Genomic DNA, 18666 nt, shown 5'->3' on the forward strand with positions numbered 1-18666 from the left:
ATATGTGAATAACATTAAAAATTATATATATATTTGTGAAAATACCTTGTAATATTCATATGTGAATATACTGTGTAATATTCATATGTGAATATACTGTGTAATATTCACAAATGAATATACTGTGTAATATTCACATGTGATATACCAGGTAATACGATGTAATATTCAGATAAGAAAATATTATATAATATTCATAAGTAAATATACCATCTAATATTCACAAGTGAATATACTATGTAATATTCATAAGTGAATGCATCGTCTAATATTTAAATATGAATATACTAGGTTTATTATATGTTATATTCATATATGAATGATACTTAAATTGTAAAAATAAAAAAATTAATCATAGTTTTTATTCATAACTGAATAACGAATGTACTGTAGTAAAAACCTGATTCATTTTTATTCACTTATGAATAACGATACTTGAAAATATAAAAAAAATAAATTTTTTATTTTATCTTAAAACTATATCAATATGGATGTCTATTTGTAGAGAATAAAAAATCATGAATTTTGGTATATTTAAAATCATTTTTCGATAAAAATAGCTTCTTAAAAATTAAAAAAAAAACGAAAAAACTATGTTTTTGTATATATTAAGGTAATGATTAGCATAGTTTAAGGAAACATGTTTTGTTGGGAAATACATGTCTATTCCTTTCCCATTTCTGCGGGTACGACGGAGGCTTTTGCGGAAAAAATAAATGAGTGGCTGAGAATGATTCCCCCATTCTCAACTTTTTTTTTTTCTCAATTCAACTCTCCCACACACATATATATATATATATATATATATATATATATATATATATATATATATATATATATATATATATATATATATATATATATATATATATATATATATATATAGATGGATGGACTTGTTTATCCCTTGGTCTTCTCATGAATAATGTTGGTCTTATTAAGAGTGCGACCATAGTCCCGTGTTGCGGCCATATATATATATATATATATATATATATATATATATATATATATATATATATATATATATATATATATATGGACTTGTTAATCCCTTGCTCTACTCATAGATAATGTTGGACTTATTAAGAGTGTGACCATAGTCACGTGTTGGGGCCATTTAGGAGAATGAACATAGTAACTAATAAATATAAATGGAAAGATATGCACTGTTTTTATAATTTAAGTTTGTATTTTACCATTAACATCAGAATTATGTCTTATGATTTATCCAATACAATATAAAATGAGATAATAAAGTAATCGACTCTAATTGTACATGTAATCATTGGCCCATAAAATATCATATTATCTATTAGTAATCTTGTTTGTTTCATTTTCAACCTCGTTTGCAATCGGTCTTAAAAGCTTTTTTTAGATGAGACATCGTGCTTCATTTTTATTAATCAACTTTTTACGTTAAAACTACTTGAAATATAATTTCTGACTACATACTCTCCATGAATTCGACCTACCTAAGTAGCAATATGTGTTCTGTTTAGACGCATTGAGCCATTGACAACATACAAATTCGACCCGTCTAAAGGCATCCACAATGCATAGTTTAATGTGCGAGTTGAATGAGATGATATGTGTAATTGACATTCAATGGATTAAACTCTACCATTATAATATGACACGTTATCATTCAATGAATATTGAGTTGAATGGTCATTGAATTCTTTCAATGGGAAAAAAGAAAAACCTTTTAAGTATTATATATATATATATATATATATATATATATATATATATATATATATATATATATATCATTGAACTCTATCGAAAAACTTAATATAGAATTATATAATAAATAAAATGATAATGTATAAATGGATTAAAGTTTAATTCACTGTGAATGCGCTAAGTATCCTTATATGTTTGGTTTAGACGAATTAACCATTGACTACTTGCAAAAGACTAAGGGAATATGACTTATTAAGGTAATTAACTTTTCGGTATGTTCACATCTGGGTAACTATTTTCTTTTTGTACACATCTAGGTAACAAACTTGTTGGAAGTGTTCAAATATGACCATTATGACCTGCTATAGCAGGTTAAATCCTAGATGTGAACACTTTCAACAAGTTCGTTACTTAGATGTGTACAAAAAAATAGTTACCCAAATCTTAACAAAACGAAAAGTAAAGTTAAATTACACGAATGGTCCCTATGGTTGGGGGAATTTGTGTTTTTGGTCCTTAACTTATTTTTTTAACTTGGATGGTTCCTACTGTTTATTTTTGTTGCGCGTTTGGTCACTGTCTTACCTAAAAAGACGATTGTGCCCTTATTAATTTATTTTTTAATTAATTTTCTTATTTATGCATTTATTTTTTATATATTTAAAAAAATCAATAGACCCCACATATTTGTATCTCCTCGGATGATCCCTGCTGTTTATTTTTTAATTAATTAATTTTTTTAACTCGGATGTTCCCTACTGTTTATTTTTGTTATGCGTTTGGTCTCTATCTTACCTAAAAAAACTATCAAACGGCCCATAAGATTACCTAAAAGTAAAAATTAAATTATATGAATGATACGTGGGGTATATTAATTTTTTAAATATATTAAAAATAAATACATAGATAAGAAAATAATTAAAAAATAAATTAATAAGGGCAAAATAGTCTTTTTAGGTAAGACAGGGGCCAAACGCGCTACAAAAATAAACACTAGGGACCATCCAAGTTAAAAAAAATAAGTTAGGGACAAAAACACAAATTCCGCCAAACCACAGGGACCATTCGTCTAATTTAATTTTTACTTTTCGTTTTGTTCATATTTAGGTAACTATTTTTTTTGTACACATCTAGGTAACGAACTTGTTGGAAGCGTTCAAATCTAGGATTTTACCTGCTATAGCATGTCATAATTAGCGGTGAGCATTTGGACCGGTAGACCGGACCGGACCGGACCGGACCGGACCGGATCGTTTTTTTGGACCCCCGGGCCGGTTCTCGGTTCTAAGATTTCTCGCCGGTCCGGTCCGGTTTTTTTCCCGGTCCGGTCCGGTTTTTACCGGGTTTAGAACCGGTTGGACATGATTAAGATTTTTGTGACGTTTTTTAAACGCACATAACTCATTCGTTTTAAGTCGGATTGACCTGAGGTTTTTTCCAACATTTAGTTTACAGTTTGTAGATGAATTTAGACTATAATTTTGTTTATTTTGGTATTATATTCACCATGTTACAATCCTTCAAAGTAGAGCTATCAAAGCTGAAAAAATTCAGCTTTTCAGCAACATTTTGTAAGCTGTGACGTTTTTTAAGCACCCATAACTCATTCGTTTTAAGTCGGATCGACCTCCGATTTTTTCCAACATTTAGTTTACAGTTTGTAGATGAGTTTAGACTATAATTTTGTTTATTTTGGTATTATATCCACTGAGCTACAATCCTTTAAAGTAGAGCTATCAAAGTTGAAAAAATTAAGCTTTTTAGCAAGATTTTATAATTTGTGACGTTTTTTAAACACCCATAACTCATTCGTTTTAAGTCGGATTGACCTACGGTTTTTTCCAACAATTAGTTTACAATTTGTAGATGAATTTAGACTATAATTTTGTTTATTTTGGTATTATATTCATTGAGTTACAATCCTTCAAAGTAGAGCTATTAAAGCTGAAATATTTCAGCTTTTTAGTATTATTTTATACTATAATTCTGAGTCCGCGTTTATCACTTGTGGTAGAGTTGTAAGTGAGTATCAAACTAGTTTATCGACATTGATAGTTGAAGCTTTGTTATGCACCCAAGATTGGGTGATAAAGTTTACAAATCCGATAGTTGACAACGTTGGTGACATCTTGAACGATGATGATATAGCTTTGGGTAAAAAAATACAATCTTTATTCTTTTTTTATACAATTATTACTTTTTATTAAATACTAACAACATTTTCATTTGTGTTTATGTAGAGATTGCACAAGCTTTAAATATGTTACATATGGATGACAATGATACGGGGAAGAGGCCAATGGAAGATTAGATTATGAGTTTATGAAATTTGTTAGTTTGATTGATTTTAAAGTTTAAACTATGATTTTCGTTGTTACGGTAATACTTTTGTATGTTTGTCTTAAAATTGTTTAACTTTTGTTGGTGAACTTGATTTATATGTTAGTTGCTTTTATTTGGAAAATTAATTTTTGCAAATTGCAAGTTATAATATTATACATCAATGTAGATTAGTTAGGCATGAAACGGAAACATATTAATTTTGCAAGTTATAATATTATACATCAATGTAGATTACTTATTATACTCTATGCAATTAAAGTTGTACCGGTCCAAACGGGTCCAAAAACCGGTAAACCCGGACCTGGACCCGGACACGGACACGGACACGGACACGACTCATCCGGTCCGGTCCATGGTCCACAAAATTCTCCATAACCGGTCCGGTCCAAGAGCCGGTCCGATCCAGTTCGGTCCGGGCCGGTCCAAATGCTCACCCCTAGTCATAATGGTCATATGTAAACACTTCCAACAAGTTTATTACTAAGATATGTAAAAAAAAAAAATTACTCAGATATATGAAAATACCGAAAAATTAATTACCTTAATAAATCGTATTCCCATAATCTAATCCCCAACTTTCTCATTTTTCATGGTGTACAAAATAACACACCTACTACTCACCAAGTCACTATCGTAATTAAGGAATTTCAGACTTTATAGCGTGTCCAGATTTTAAGAGCCGTTCACTCCACCTACTGCTCACACCACAAATTTATTGAAGCGACTCAACCGACGCACGCGCCACACATCACCAGTCTCCGGGCCTCGTTGCCTTGACCGACAACATGCAACAACCATGTTGCTGTGTGATCACCAACCAACATTTGTTTTCTCAAGTAATCGTCCTATAAATTCACATATATGATAAACATCCAATTTCCTATCACTAGGAAAGACACCGAAATGGATATCACCACCACTAACGGCGGCGTATGGGAGAGACATGTTGCAGTTTTTGCATTCCCTTTCGCTTCACACCCTCCGCTCCTTCTAAGCCTAGTCCAGAGACTAGCCTCTGCCGCCCCTACGGTGGTTTTCTCCTTCTTCAACACCCGAAAATCTAACCGGGCGTTGTTCTCTGAGCTCAGTTGTGACAACATACGGCCGTATGATGTCTCCGACGGCATACCAGAGAATTATGCTTTCGTGGGGAAGCCTCAGGAGGATATTAACTTGTTTCTGGCGGTGGCGGAGGAGGAGTTTAGGAGGGGTGTGAAAGTGGCGGAGGAGGATATCGGACTGAGAATCAACTGCCTGGTGGTGGATGCTTTTATTTGGTTTTCCAGTCAGATGGCGGAGGATTTGAACATTCCTTGGGTGTCGTTTTGGACTGCCGGAGCTTGTTCTCTCTCTGCACATTTTTACACTGACCTCATTAGGGAAAAAGGTGCTCAACTCAAAGGTAAAGTAAACATGATCTTAACGTATTCTTTTTCTTTTTATTTCAATAAACAAATCTATACACAAACTATATACAACAATCAAGACATGCATCTTAACAGGTAATTCAGTTGGGCCTGACAAGGAAGTGGTTGACTTGATCCCTGGATTCTCAACGATTCGACTAGGCGATTTACCTGGTGGAGTCCTCTTCGGAAACCTCGAATCACCATTCTCAACCATGCTACATAACATGGGAAGAACCCTAGACAAAGCCACCGTTGTTGCAATAAACTCATTTCAAGAACTAGACACTGATCTCACCAAAAACCTCTCTTCAAAATTCAACAACTTTCTCAACATTGGTCCCTTCCATCTCATCTCCAAACAAAAACCAACGTCCATATTTGATGAATTTTCATGCAGTTCTTGGTTAGATAGTCAAAAGCCAAGATCAGTGGCCTACATCTCCTTTGGCACAATATGCAGGCTTCTTCCAGATGAGATAGTCGCTTTGGCTGAAACACTTGAAGAGACCAAAATTCCGTTTCTTTGGTCACTAAAGAACGATATCATGAAGCTTTTACCAGATGGGTTCTTGGAGAGAACAACTGCGAATGGATTAGGGAAAGTTGTATCATGGGCCCCACAGATACAGGTCTTGGAGCATTTCGCAATAAGTGTGTTTGTAACACATGGTGGATGGAACTCTGTGTTGGAGAGCATTGGAGCTGGTGTTCCGATGATATGTAGGCCGTTTTTAGGGGACCAACAGATGAATACTTGGATGGTTGAGAGAGTTTGGGGGATAGGGGTGAGAATTGAAGGTGGGAAATTCACGAAAGAAGGAACTCGTTCTGCTCTTGAACATATATTATCGCTCAATGATTCGTCGAAAAAGCTGAAGGAGAGGATTGAAACTTTGAAAGAGCTTGCTCACGAGGCAGTTGGACCAAACGGGAGTTCTAATCAAAATTTCAGGACTTTAGTGGATGTGGTCACTAATGCCACCCTCTGATCTTCTGTCCTGGAGCATTATAATGAATTGAAGTTGTGAAAGTCATTATGTTAACGCAGCTATCTATGGTTTTTAGTTTTAATCTTGATTTTGTGAGAATTTTAATTAGAAAAATATCAAGGATAATGACTTATAAAATTAATATATTTTTTGATTTATACATATTTTGGTTATTGAGTTTTTTTATTGTTTATATTTGTCTCTTCAACTTGTTTAGCCGTATACATTTAGTCCTTACGACCAATTATTCCAGATAAGCCGAAAAAAATGGATTAATAGGATAATATACTTCTCACTTTGAATAGATTTAGTCATTAGTATTTTTTTGCTCATTTAGTCTTTAATATTTTTTTGTTACAAAATAAGTTATTCTCGTTTTTATACATATTCAATACTTATAATGAGCAGTTTCGTTACTTTTTCTCATAGCATCCTACGTCGTAACTTGTTCATACACTCTTATATTTTATTGATCTTTATATCTATGCATTTATAGTTGAGTCTACTATAACTTTCGTTTAGATTACTTCCGTTAAAAAATAATATATTTTTATTTACAATTTTTATATACATGTGTTTTTTTTTAATTACCGTATGTATGAACCTTTTTTTATAAAACCGCAAGTAAAAATATGTTACTTCTTAATAGGAGTTATCGAAACGACAATTATAGTAAACTCAAGTACGAACACGTACATATAAAGATCGTTAAAATCCGAGATCGTATGAAAAAGTTGCGACATTGAAAACACAAGAACTAAGCATCAAGCAGTCGAGGTCGTGTTAGTCATAAACATCAACATCCTTGAACACCTTATTAATGATTGTCTCACGTAGGATGTTGTTGTGATATGTTGGAGAGGGTTGAGTTGGGATTATAGATGAGATCCGTGCATGTATCTTCTCCTGATATCACAGTATAAAAGAGAAAGATGATCGTTAGTCGACATCCGGGAGGAAGCTCCGACGATCAAGTTAGTATGAGGTCTGAGAAAGATAATAGTAAATCACAGGGAAAAGAGTTTCGTCACCTTCTTCATGAGGAAGAAGAATCCTTTTATACCTGTTTGAGAGGCGTGCCCCTAAACTGATTCTGTTGAGAATTCCCTCGTGGGGTGCGACGTGGCAAACCCATATTGGAGGATCCTTCGTCAAGTCTTTTTCCCTCATTCCCTCATTGTCTAGAGGAGATCTTTTAATTATTATGAAGATCGTGGCTATCGTCTAATGGGCAAGTGGAACTCTCTGATTGGTCCCACGTTTACCGGGATGTAATTCCTTGTAGAACAGGTTAAGGCGCGGTTCTGCACTTTAACCGCCACACCAGTGATCTTCGTGTTGGCGAAAGCCCGACCTTGGCTTCGGACTGGGTTCTGACCAGGCCAAGCCCGATGTTAGTTTGACTTCTCCTTTTTTGACGTTCACCCTGAGGGATACATTAACAAGTTCCTTAGGCTTGTAGGTGTATGTGTCGGCTTTGACAGCGTCACCATTCGAGACTATATTTCAACACGTGTATATATGTCTGGGATTATCTCTAGCATTTGACATGCCTTAGATAGCATCGTCAATGTGTGTCAGATCCATCGTGAGACAGTTCGTGACGCCATTTTTTTCTTTAAAATCCCCCTTTTCCCGAGACCTTCCATCATCACCTCCTTTCTTTACTTTCGTTGTATCAACACAAGCATCTTACAATTTTTTCATTTCCATCATTCATTTGTTTTTGACAATGGACCTTTATGGTAGAGTCCCTACTGCAGAGGGATTCCAATTTCTGCAAGATCGTTTCGGTTTCTTACCGAAGCACGGTATGATGATTTCGGCACGGTATGATCGTTTCGGTTATCGATCTACGACTGTCCTCAAGGGAAAGTGGGGGTTCCGATTCCTCTGCTCAAAGCGGGGTTGCGCCTGTCAACCTCTGGTTTTTTTTGACATGATTGTGCATCATTACGACGTCTCTGTTGACGAGTTAACCCCTAGCGCTGTCAATAAGATCGTAGGTTTTGAACTGATTTGTCGATCTCTAGGTTATATACCCACTTTTTGGGTTTTTAGTTACTTTTTTTGTTCGGATACGAATTCCGGAGTCTGCACTTTAGCGAAGAGAAGGGGCATCCGTCAGTTGATTTCTGAACAAGATGCTCCAAAGAAAAATTGGCAACGACAATGGCTTTGGGTTAAACTGAAACCTTGTGGGGGCCTAGGTTTCGTAGAACCCGAGACTTTACTGACCGTCTTCCCAAGTAGTTTGGGAGTAATCTGACTCTTGGAAAGCGACTGGGAAACATCACTATCGTTGGAAAGAACTGGGAAGATTTCATTCTTGCAGCGGCCAGTATGAGTGCCGCTTGGAGAGCTCGCGGGAAGATGGCGCATATGTTCGTCGTGAGATGCGATATTAACTCATATCCTCCCCCTTTTTTTTAAAAAAAGGAGAAAAAGGAATGTGAATAGGGTATCTTTTTGGCTTGTGAGGTCTTATTCTTGTCGTTTGTTTTCATAGGTGCTGAAGCCAAGATTTCCTTAGACATGGCCCTGCGTGGTCACTATCAGGGTAAGCTATACCACCAGCAGATTGATCTTGTAGAGGCTCTTCCTCCTCCCGTTTCTGAAAAAGCGCTTGCAAGAGCTCGTTGGATTGTCCTCGATAGAAGGGGGAAATGCTGGTTCTAGTGGACCTGCTTCGCCTTCCCAGCCGACCATTGGGGTCGTTTCCCCAATTTGTTCATTGGTTTTGGCTTCTTCTAGTTTGCCTACGGGAGTACAGGCAGAAAAAGGTAATGCTTCTATTCGGAAAAGGCGAAGTTTATGTGTGGTGCCATCGTCAGACGGGGAGACTGAATCCGATGATGCGAGTCTCCGTCCTCGTAAGGTGCATACGATTGTGTCCGTGACCAGACTCCTTGGTGGTATCGGGGGTGTTCTTGGTGGTATGTTTTATGTGCCTGAGCAGAGAGAGTGTGGTGGTGCCTAGTTCTTCGATGAAACCACCTTCGTCATTTACTGGTTCACTCTTAGTTGATCCTGATTCTGTCTTCGGGTTTGGGGGTGTACTGGGCTCACCTGGAAGTTCTTTCCAGATGGGGAAGCCTTCCCTGGTTGGCAAATTAGGAACTTCGTCTCATCCCTTGTCTTTTGAGGCCTGCGCCTCGGGCTGGGCGATTACTAGGGATTCCTTACTATCAGAAGACATTTTCGCCCAAGAATGGATCCGTTATGCTCACCCCCAACCACAATGAATTCTCTTGCAAGCCAATCAAGCGCTCGTATGGTTGGTGACCTTCGTTATGCCGCAACTCAGACTTCTTCCCTTATGGTTGTTGCTGCCGACCGGGTTTGCCGCGACGATGTGAATGAAAAATAGTTGAAAACTTTGTGGCGTGCCATGACAAGCATAAGGGAAGAACTTCGTGATTCAGAGGCTGAGCGTCGAGTCTTTCTGAGCAGAATTGTATTGTGACTTGCGAGAAATCCTCTTTAGAAGATCATGTGGCCACTTTGGAGGACCAAACAGAGTGACTCGAAAGCCAAGTGAATTCTCTTACTCGATAGAAGCGTGTGCTAGCAAGTGAGTTGGTCAGGTGCCAACGCCAACTGGCCCGTGCTCGTGTTAATGGTGCTGTCGCCCGAGGTGGTTTGCAATGGATGTTGGAGGAGGGGGTGGTTCGTGTAATTGATAAAGTTATCGAGAGCGCGGAATTTGCTAGCGGGATCTAGGGTGTTCGTGAGGCATGTAAGATCCTTGGGTTTGAAAAGGGGAAGCAACTAGGCGGTTGTTCCACAATTGTCGGTGAACCTGAAGTCCTGGATCCTGGTCGTGTCGCGAGAAGAGCCGAAGATGCGAATACTGCTCTATCATCCCTTGCTGAGACAGATTTCACGGGCCTTTTTCGTTTGGGGAAGCTAGATTATGACGGCTTCCGCCAATTTTGTCGCAGACCGAGTCCGGGAGGTTCTTCCTCAAACTCCGAGGGCTTATTTGTGTTTGTCCCTTTTGTTCGTTCAGTAATGTAGTTGCCTTTCTATGTACTATATGTATAGTGAAAAACACTGGTTGTTACTAACCATGAACTTTTCATTTAGCTTTGTATTTGGCATGGAAGTGTTCTCTTCCCCTCTTTTTGTTGTTTTATATGTATACACATATTTTGAATTGTCCTGTGGTATCTTTAAGGATGGGCTATTTGACGCTTCTACTGTAATTTTTTTTTGCACACTCCTTGTTATAGGGTTTGTGTTAATCGGCTAATGTGTGCTTCAGACGTCATATAGTTGCTGCTTATTAAGCTATGTTCTGTTGACTTGTATGTTTAATTAGGCTTATTATGTTAAGCCGCGAAATGTTAGTCAATGCTGTTGACTATACTGTATAGTTTAGCTACCAATACATTGCCGAGATCGTCACCTCAAGACCTTCTACTATTCAATTTATAGAGGAAAGGTTATGAATCTTTTAGAACCCCTTGTTCTGTGCCATTAATTGGGATTTATACATTCTCAGCTTTGATATGTTATTGGCACATTATAGGTAAAGATTATGGCTCTTTTAAGACCTACGGTTGCATCCTTTCATAGATATTACTCAAGTAGCGTAGGTAATCAACCATTGTTGCTACTTGGAAAATATGCACAACCTCTATACTTTGTGTTTTTATAATTGGTTAAATAGAATTTTGGAAAGCTCTTTCAAAATGCAAGTTGTATTATATTTAGAAAGAAAAAGAAAGACATGAAACAATAGACCTTGAATGTCTACGTATCAAGGCGTATGCCCGGTCTTAGCTTTAGCACCTGGAGTATGGTTATCCTGTGCAGAGTTTGACCACACTCCTTTTTCTAAGCCTCCACTTTATTTTTTATTGAGTGCTCTGCTGTGGCTACCACGTTGGCAGTGTCTCTTTTCCTCATCGGTTGCAAGTGCATCTTGATAGGTTGGAGTTTCCTCTCAGTTCCACCATTGGTGTCCAGCATGAGAGAGTGGAATTTTGTCTTTCCTGCTCTAGAGGCGCTTGCACTTTCCCTTCTTCTTTACCCATTGTGTGCTGAGACTGTAGGAAGCGCCTCCCCTTGGCCGGGTAAGGGTACTACCTGTGCTTTTCTACGTGCCTGTCAACCTTACGTGTCACACTGTCACTTGGGGTGTTGTTTAGCTCCTCAGAAGCCCTTGTCAGTTTTCTTTTACAGGAGGGCTTGTGTGTTAAAATTGGTGGCATTCTGCCTATATTTTTGTTGTACCTGGCGCTTGTCTCTTTCATCCTACTAGATTTTGGCTCATGTTTGACATTGGCCAAGATCTGCTTCAAGTTCCAAATCACTCTTTGGCTGGGCATGGTTCGGTCATCGATTGTGGGCTAGGCTAATCCTGTGGTGTGACATCCCCATTTTCACGGCCAGAAAAGACCGATTTTTGTTTATGCTTTATAAAAATCTGAGTATCTCTTTTAATAAAAAGGTTGCGGAATTTGTTCCCAGTAAAACATGATAAATACGTTATCAAAGCATTTCCAAAGAAAAGTATTTTTATTCCTTTTAAAACTTTTGGGATGTCATTGTCAATACAAAAACATAAGCATAAACAGAACTTACATTCATTATCAGTAGTGAGTTATATCTCCTTAATCTCTCAGTGTAATGTGACTTCATATCGACACCTGTGATATAAATAAACTGAGTGGGTCAGGTTGGGAAACCTAGTGAGTACATTGGCTTTTCAACCCACAATAATATAATTATTATGTTTAAACATCAAACAATCAACCCAATTACCCATCCCCATTATCTTCTATACTCTTAAGGATCTACCCTAAGAATCAGCTATTCCTTGTTCATTCATTCCTAAGGATCATCCTAAGGAATCGACATGAAGTCCATCGTTGCCACGGTTTACACAATGGGTACTAAGTCTGCATAGTCGCCAGGGTTTAGGCATCAAGTCTGCATCATCACCAAGGTTTAGGCACCAAGTCTGCATGATCACCAAGGCTTAGGCATCAAGTTTGCATGATCACCTAGGGTTAGAGTACACCGGGTGAACACATCGTTCTCAACACTTACAGGTTGCGAGCCTGCTAGTGTTCCACTGGACAGTCTAGAATAGTCTGTGGTTGTCATCCATACTCTGCTGAATGACAGGGCCATCGTTTGGGAAAAGGTTTCTCACATCGTTCACCTCTCACCCTCACCTCGTGGTCTATAACACCTCTCAACTCATCGTCCAACTCATATTCCATCTATTATATTTACCCATGTTTTATCCCAACATTTTCGTAGATATAAAATACATATACATTTAAATCGTTTAAAACGTGTATAAAATCGTTCGTCTAGCATAGACAGCAAGTATTCAGATAATATGCACACATAGCACATAATTTATATACAATACTTCATATCTATGTGTAAGATGAAAGTAACTATGCACTCACTTGATACGGTGGTGACTCGGTCCTCGGACAGTACTTCGTAACTCTTAAAACAATTTTCCTCGACAAAATCTAGTATCATTACCACTAGGGTTTAGTTTAATATTCACCGAGACTAATTTAATAGTCTAACTATTATTATTATTATATAAGCGTTAAACAACACTATATAATTCATAATAATAGCCCAAATAATTATTTTAAGGTCCTAATAATGTTACTATAATTAATTAGAAGTTATATTAAAAATTGCGTAGGCATAACTCACTTACAACGGGTTTTATCGAAAACCGGGGCTTTGCTTGGAGCAGCGTTTCGAAACTGAAAGACCCTTTTTCTCAGGACTCCGGGAGCCTCGGGGCTTCCTTCGGGTGCTAGGGGTTAACCTAGACTTAGGGGAGGGTTAGAAACCCTAGAGAGAGAAAGATTTTAGAGAGAGAAGTGGAAATGGTGCAAGAAAGTCGGCTGCCTTCGCAGCTTATTTATAGGCGCCCCTCCTCAGAACGCAGTGCGTACTCCTCGGAGTACGCTGGGCGTAGTGGACGCATGTCGCAGCTTCGGTGGTGCATCGTGGACAACTTCGGATCACGCAAGTCAACAGACTGCTGGGCGTACAAGCCTTGGTACGCGAGGCGTACTCGAACGCTGGGCGTCTTCGGATCACGCGGGGCATATGCGAGGACAGGTGTCACCCATCCAAAGCGAGGTGTGGGCAACAAGGGACGGCTGAGATTTGGCCACGTCAGCAACTTTGCAATCAGCTTTGTAAATTCACACCCCGACTTCTAAAATCATAACTCTTGCATACGCACTCCGTTTTTGACTTTCTTTATATCCACGTGTAGGTAGGAACACACTCTACAACTTTCTTTTAGACTCCGTCGGCTAATTTTGACTTTATTTTAAAAGTTATATTTTTAACAGGCCGGGACATGATTGGTCCGTTAAAAATTCATAACTTCTTCATCCGACATCCGTTTTCGCCTGTCTTTTTATCGTTACGCTACTATTAATGAGATCTTCGATTCTCTTTTAGGTTGTGTCAGCTAAAAACCGCTCGATCTAATATTCGAATTTCGGGTTGTACACACCTAAGCCGAAACTTCGAAAAATCATAACTTCCACATACGAAGTCAGATTTGAGCGTTCTTTTTATGGACACTCTCGGTTTAACGAATTCTACGACTTTTGTTTAGATTGCTAAGGCTAAAACTCTCTATATCGTAAATTCACTATTTATACTTCCCAGTGTCGTGCTGGTTTCGTCGCGAAACTTCGACGGGTCATAACTTCTTCGTTATAACTCAAATTTTGGCGTTCTTTATATGTACAGAAACCTCGTGACATATTATACAACTTGGTTAAGATTATTTATTTTAAATAATCTTTTGTTAAAAAGCCGTTTTAGACCCCTATTATCTCTTAATTGACTAGCCCGGATCTACGGGCGTTACACGTGCTCGTGGGTAGAGGCTTCTTGGCTTAGCGATTTTTGCTCCATACTACGGCTGATCCATCCTCAGGTCAACGCTCGCTCCTTTCTGTGGGGGAGATATTGTGAGCCGACTAAAAACATATCTTTGTCTTTTCATGGATTCGTGGATCAACACCTGTGCTGTTGCGGTCCTTTGTTGTCCATCCTTCACCTTCTGACAACATTCGCTTCGAAACAATTGGGTTTCTTGTTTCCTTTCTCGTTGGGCGTCACATCCATTACCTGGCTTGGTTGCCACTACCGTTTTCGATCCGTCACTCATGCTGAATTTGAGAACACCATGAAGAGTAGATGGAATTGCTTGTAGTTGGGACAGTGCTGGCCAGCTTAGTAGAATATTGTGGTCAACCAGGCGGTCAACAACCGAGAATTCGAGTGTCCTTCATATCTGTTTGGTTCCGTCATGACTGATTAATGTAAATGGGAGCGTGACTGTTCCTGTGGGCCAGATGTCATGATCGGTGAACCCGACTAGCAGGCCCTTGCGTGGTAGCTGGAGGTGCTTTTTCCATTCAATTGGTAACTACCGAAGGCAGTGTTCATAAATCACGTTGACCCTACTCCCGGTATCGATGTACACTTGTTCAACACGGTTTTGGCTAATGAAACTGGTGATGTGCAAAGGGTCATTTGTATCCCAGTGCTTCGGCCTGGGGTTGATCATTGAAAATTCTATGTTGAGGATGTTTTGATGGTATACCTTCGCGCCTACGTGTAGGTTCTGGCGATTGCTACATGAGCGGGGGCCTGTGATGGTAAGTATCTTTACCCTTCTTTCATGATCCTTTCCCCTGTCCTTTTTATTTTTAGGTTGGTGCTTACCCTCATCAAATTTTGCGTTGAGGTCTTTTGCTATGTCGACTATGTTTCCAACTAGTTGTTTCTCATTGATCTCATGCTTTAATACCGTGCACTCGTTGGTATCATGCGTTTTGCTTTTACGATACTCACAGAACTTGGTCTTGTCTTTGTTCTCCTTTGCTGGAGTCTTATTGATTGCGTCGAAGTCGTTATGACCACTCCTGCTATCATCCCTGTTGAATGGTATATACCTCCGTGACATGTGCCTGGAATGGTGTTTGTGCTTCTGTTGGTTGGCATCTTGCCTCTCTTGTTGGGTTGAGCTCGGCTGGGACACCGTTTCCTCTTGTTTGAGATATGTGTTAGCTACAACTTTGAGATTGGCTTCCTTTCGCTCTTCCTCTTCGAATTGTCGCGAGTATTTGTCCACACAGAACTTGAGTTCGTCCCTGGATCTAGGAATTGTTCCTTGCATCTTCCTCGATAAGTGTCCAGGGAGCAGACCTCGGGCGAAGGCGCCTGTCACCAGAAACTCTTCATGTCCTGGGACATTTAAGGTAGCTAGTGTGAATTGGCCGTAATAGTCACGGATCGATTCTTCTTCTTTTTGCTTGCACACCATCACAGATTTGGCGTCCTCTTTTCCATTCTTCAATTGCATGAAGTTGCTAAGGAAAAGGTATTTTAGCTACTCAAAACTCGAGATACTGCCTGACCTTAGAGACTTGAACCACTTGCCTGCATTTCTTTTTAAGGTGCAGGGGGAAATATGTGTAGTTGTTGATGTGGTCATCTGGGTCTGTAGTGCTGTCGTACTTTGGCATGTTTGGTATCATCACAGTGTGCAGGATCTCGTACTGCATCAGTTCATGGCTGAAATTGGAGCTTGTGCTTCGCATGGGGTTCTCCATGTATGAGTACGACATACCACCATAAGCCATGTGTTGTTGCACTAGTAGGGGCTCGCATACATCCGGTTATACATGGCCGCCTGCGAGATATACAGTTGATACTGTTGTAGGTTTGGCGGTAATACAAAGTGTTAGATTGCGTATTGCCCTGCCAGGGGACTCATGTATGGGCTTCCTCCTATGTACTGTTGTGTGTACGGGTTGAACGGTTGAGCAGCTACCATAAGGGGGTTGAATTCATATGCTACTGAGAACTGAACACCTGATCCATAAGAATCGGATCCCTGACTGGTCGAGGTCTGTACGCTTGTTACTTGCGGATGAGACAGTGTAGGGATTGGACCTAGCATCTATTGTACAAGCTGGTTGAAGATCGGCTATTGTTGTAGAAATAGTGGCACATGAGGCAACCCTGCCATGCTGGCGTGTGGGTGGACCATCGGGGATTATTGTGGCTGCAGCTAAATAGTATGAGGAATCCAGGTTCCGGTGCCTGAAGTTTGCGGGAAGGATTGTTGTTGCAAAACAGGGATCTCTGTTTGTTGTGTTGCAATAACTTGTGGAGTTGTGGTTACAATTGCTACTTGTAGAGTTGTGCTGGCTGTTGGGCGCCATAGACTGGCTATGTAAGTTGTCGTCGTTTCAACTGTAGAACTGGATGGTGTCTATGAGACTGGTGTGCGGTTTGAGGCGTGTTCTTCCTGAACGGAAGTTTTCCCGCCATCCAGTGACTGTATTGGACGTAGTGGGCTTCTCTCCTGTGACTGGGATGTCACTTGCCATCGTTACTTTCTGGGTTTTCTTTGCGGATGTATCATTCTAGAGATACGCCCAAATGGCGCTAAATGTTGTGATATGTTGGAGAGTGTTGAGTTGGGACTGTAGATGAGATCTGTGCAGATATCTTCTCCTGATATCACAGTGCAAAAGAGAAAGATGATCGTTAGTTGACATCCGCGAGGAATTCCCGGGACAAAGCTCCGACGATCAAGTTAGTATGAGGTTTGAGAGAGATAATAGTAAATCACAGGGAAAAGAGTTTCGTCCTCTTCTTCGTGAGGAAGAAGGATCCTTTTATACCTGTTTGAGAGGCGTGTCCCTCAACTGATTCCGTTGAGCATTCCCTCGTAGGGTGCGACATGGCAGACCCATATTGGAGGATTCTCCGTCACGTCTTTTTCCCTCATTCTCTCATTGGCTAGAGGGAGATATTTTAATGGGCAAGTGAAAATTTCTGATTGGTCCCACGTTTTCTGGGATGTAATTCCTTGGAGAAGAGATTAAGGCACGGTTTTGCACCTTAACCGCCACACCAGTGATCTTCGCGTTGGCGAAGGTCCCGACCATGGCTTCGGACTGTGTTCAGACCAGGCCAAGCCCGATGTTACTTTGACTTCTCTTTTTTTGACGTTCTCCCTGAGGGATATGTTAACAGATGTCATGATAAAAACCTATGTACAAAAACAACAATGACTTATTTTGTAACCAAAAAAATATTAAGTACTAAATGTGAAAAAAAAATATTAAAAACGACTAAATGTGTACAAAGTGAGAAATATATTATACTATTAAGTTATTTTTTTCGGCTTATTTGGAGTAGCAGGTCATAAGGACAGAATGTGTACAATTACACAAGTTGAAGGGACAAATGTGGACGAAAAGAAATCAGTGACCAAATATCTATAAATCGAAAAATCTATTACCCATTTAAATCATTATCTCTAAAATCAATTATTAATATATAACTGATGCAATAACTAGCATTTAATGAAAAAATAAAGGGAAATTGAGTAAACTAATCATTATAAATAAGGTTTTTAAAGAAAATAATCAAAATTTTTTGGTTTTTGAAAAATAACCACTTTCTCCGAAATGTCTAATTTTGGAGTATTGTTCATTTTTTTAAATTTTATTTAATTCTATTATTTTTATTTTAGTTTTTAAAGAAATTATTTTGTTTTTTGTTTGGATTCCGAATGCTACATTTTGTAATGTTTAATTTCACGGTTTTTCAGCTCCGAAATCGCATTCCAGATTTCGAATTAAAATTTCGGAGAAAAAGAACTCTAAGATTTCAAGAAAAAGTCCGAAATCCGAACAACAACTTCGGAATTTCTAGAAAAAAATCATTTTTTTTCTTAATATAAGAAAAAATTAAACAAACATAGTAATATAAACTATACACAATATGAGTGCATAAAATTAAATATTTATTGAAAAACGGTTACATTAAACATTACAAAAGGTAGCATTCATAATCCAAAAATAATCAAAATAATTTCTTTGAAAATTGAAGAAAAAAATTGAAAAAAAATTAACAATACTCTGGAATTAAGCATTCCGAAAAAAAAAATGATTATTTTTAAATACTAAAAAAATATAAATATTTTTTAAAGACCTGGTTGGTTAGCTTTCTCAATTTCCCTTTTGATAAATCCATACTAATCGATTTTATGGTAAGTTTTATGGCAAGAGGGTGATTAGTTATATATATATATATATATATATATATATATATATATATATATATATATATATATATATATATATAGGGTAATTTAAATGAATATACCTAACAACCTTATATAAGCTTAGGTACCT

General features: G+C 38.3%; 1 protein-coding gene across 1 annotated transcript; it reads left to right on the forward strand.

The window, feature by feature from the left end:
• Nucleotides 1–4728: 4728 nt before the first annotated feature.
• On the forward strand, nucleotides 4729–6592 carry LOC145066128 (kaempferol 3-O-beta-D-galactosyltransferase-like). The gene is made up of 2 exons (XM_079013310.1): nucleotides 4729–5434; nucleotides 5535–6592. Exons 1-2 carry the CDS (start codon nucleotides 4894–4896, stop codon nucleotides 6428–6430), a joined length of 1437 nt encoding a protein of 478 aa, XP_078869436.1. The 5' UTR covers nucleotides 4729–4893; the 3' UTR covers nucleotides 6431–6592.
• The last annotated feature ends 12074 nt before the right edge of the window (nucleotides 6593–18666 follow it).

Source organism: Lactuca serriola, chromosome 8, assembly GCF_051521515.1.
Source record: "Lactuca serriola cultivar US96UC23 chromosome 8, Lser_US96UC23_V15, whole genome shotgun sequence".
In the NCBI taxonomy this organism is placed as follows: Eukaryota; Viridiplantae; Streptophyta; class Magnoliopsida; order Asterales; family Asteraceae; genus Lactuca; species Lactuca serriola.

What these genes read in the sequence shown, in the direction of transcription:
- LOC145066128 (XM_079013310.1), top strand. Translation starts at nt 4,894, where the DNA reads ATGATAAACATCCAATTTCCTATCACTAGGAAAGACACCGAAATGGAT. An exon ending in AAAAGGTGCTCAACTCAAAG is followed by an intron (nt 5,435 to 5,534) that starts GTAAAGTAAACA and finishes GCATCTTAACAG; the next exon opens with GTAATTCAGTTGGGCCTGAC.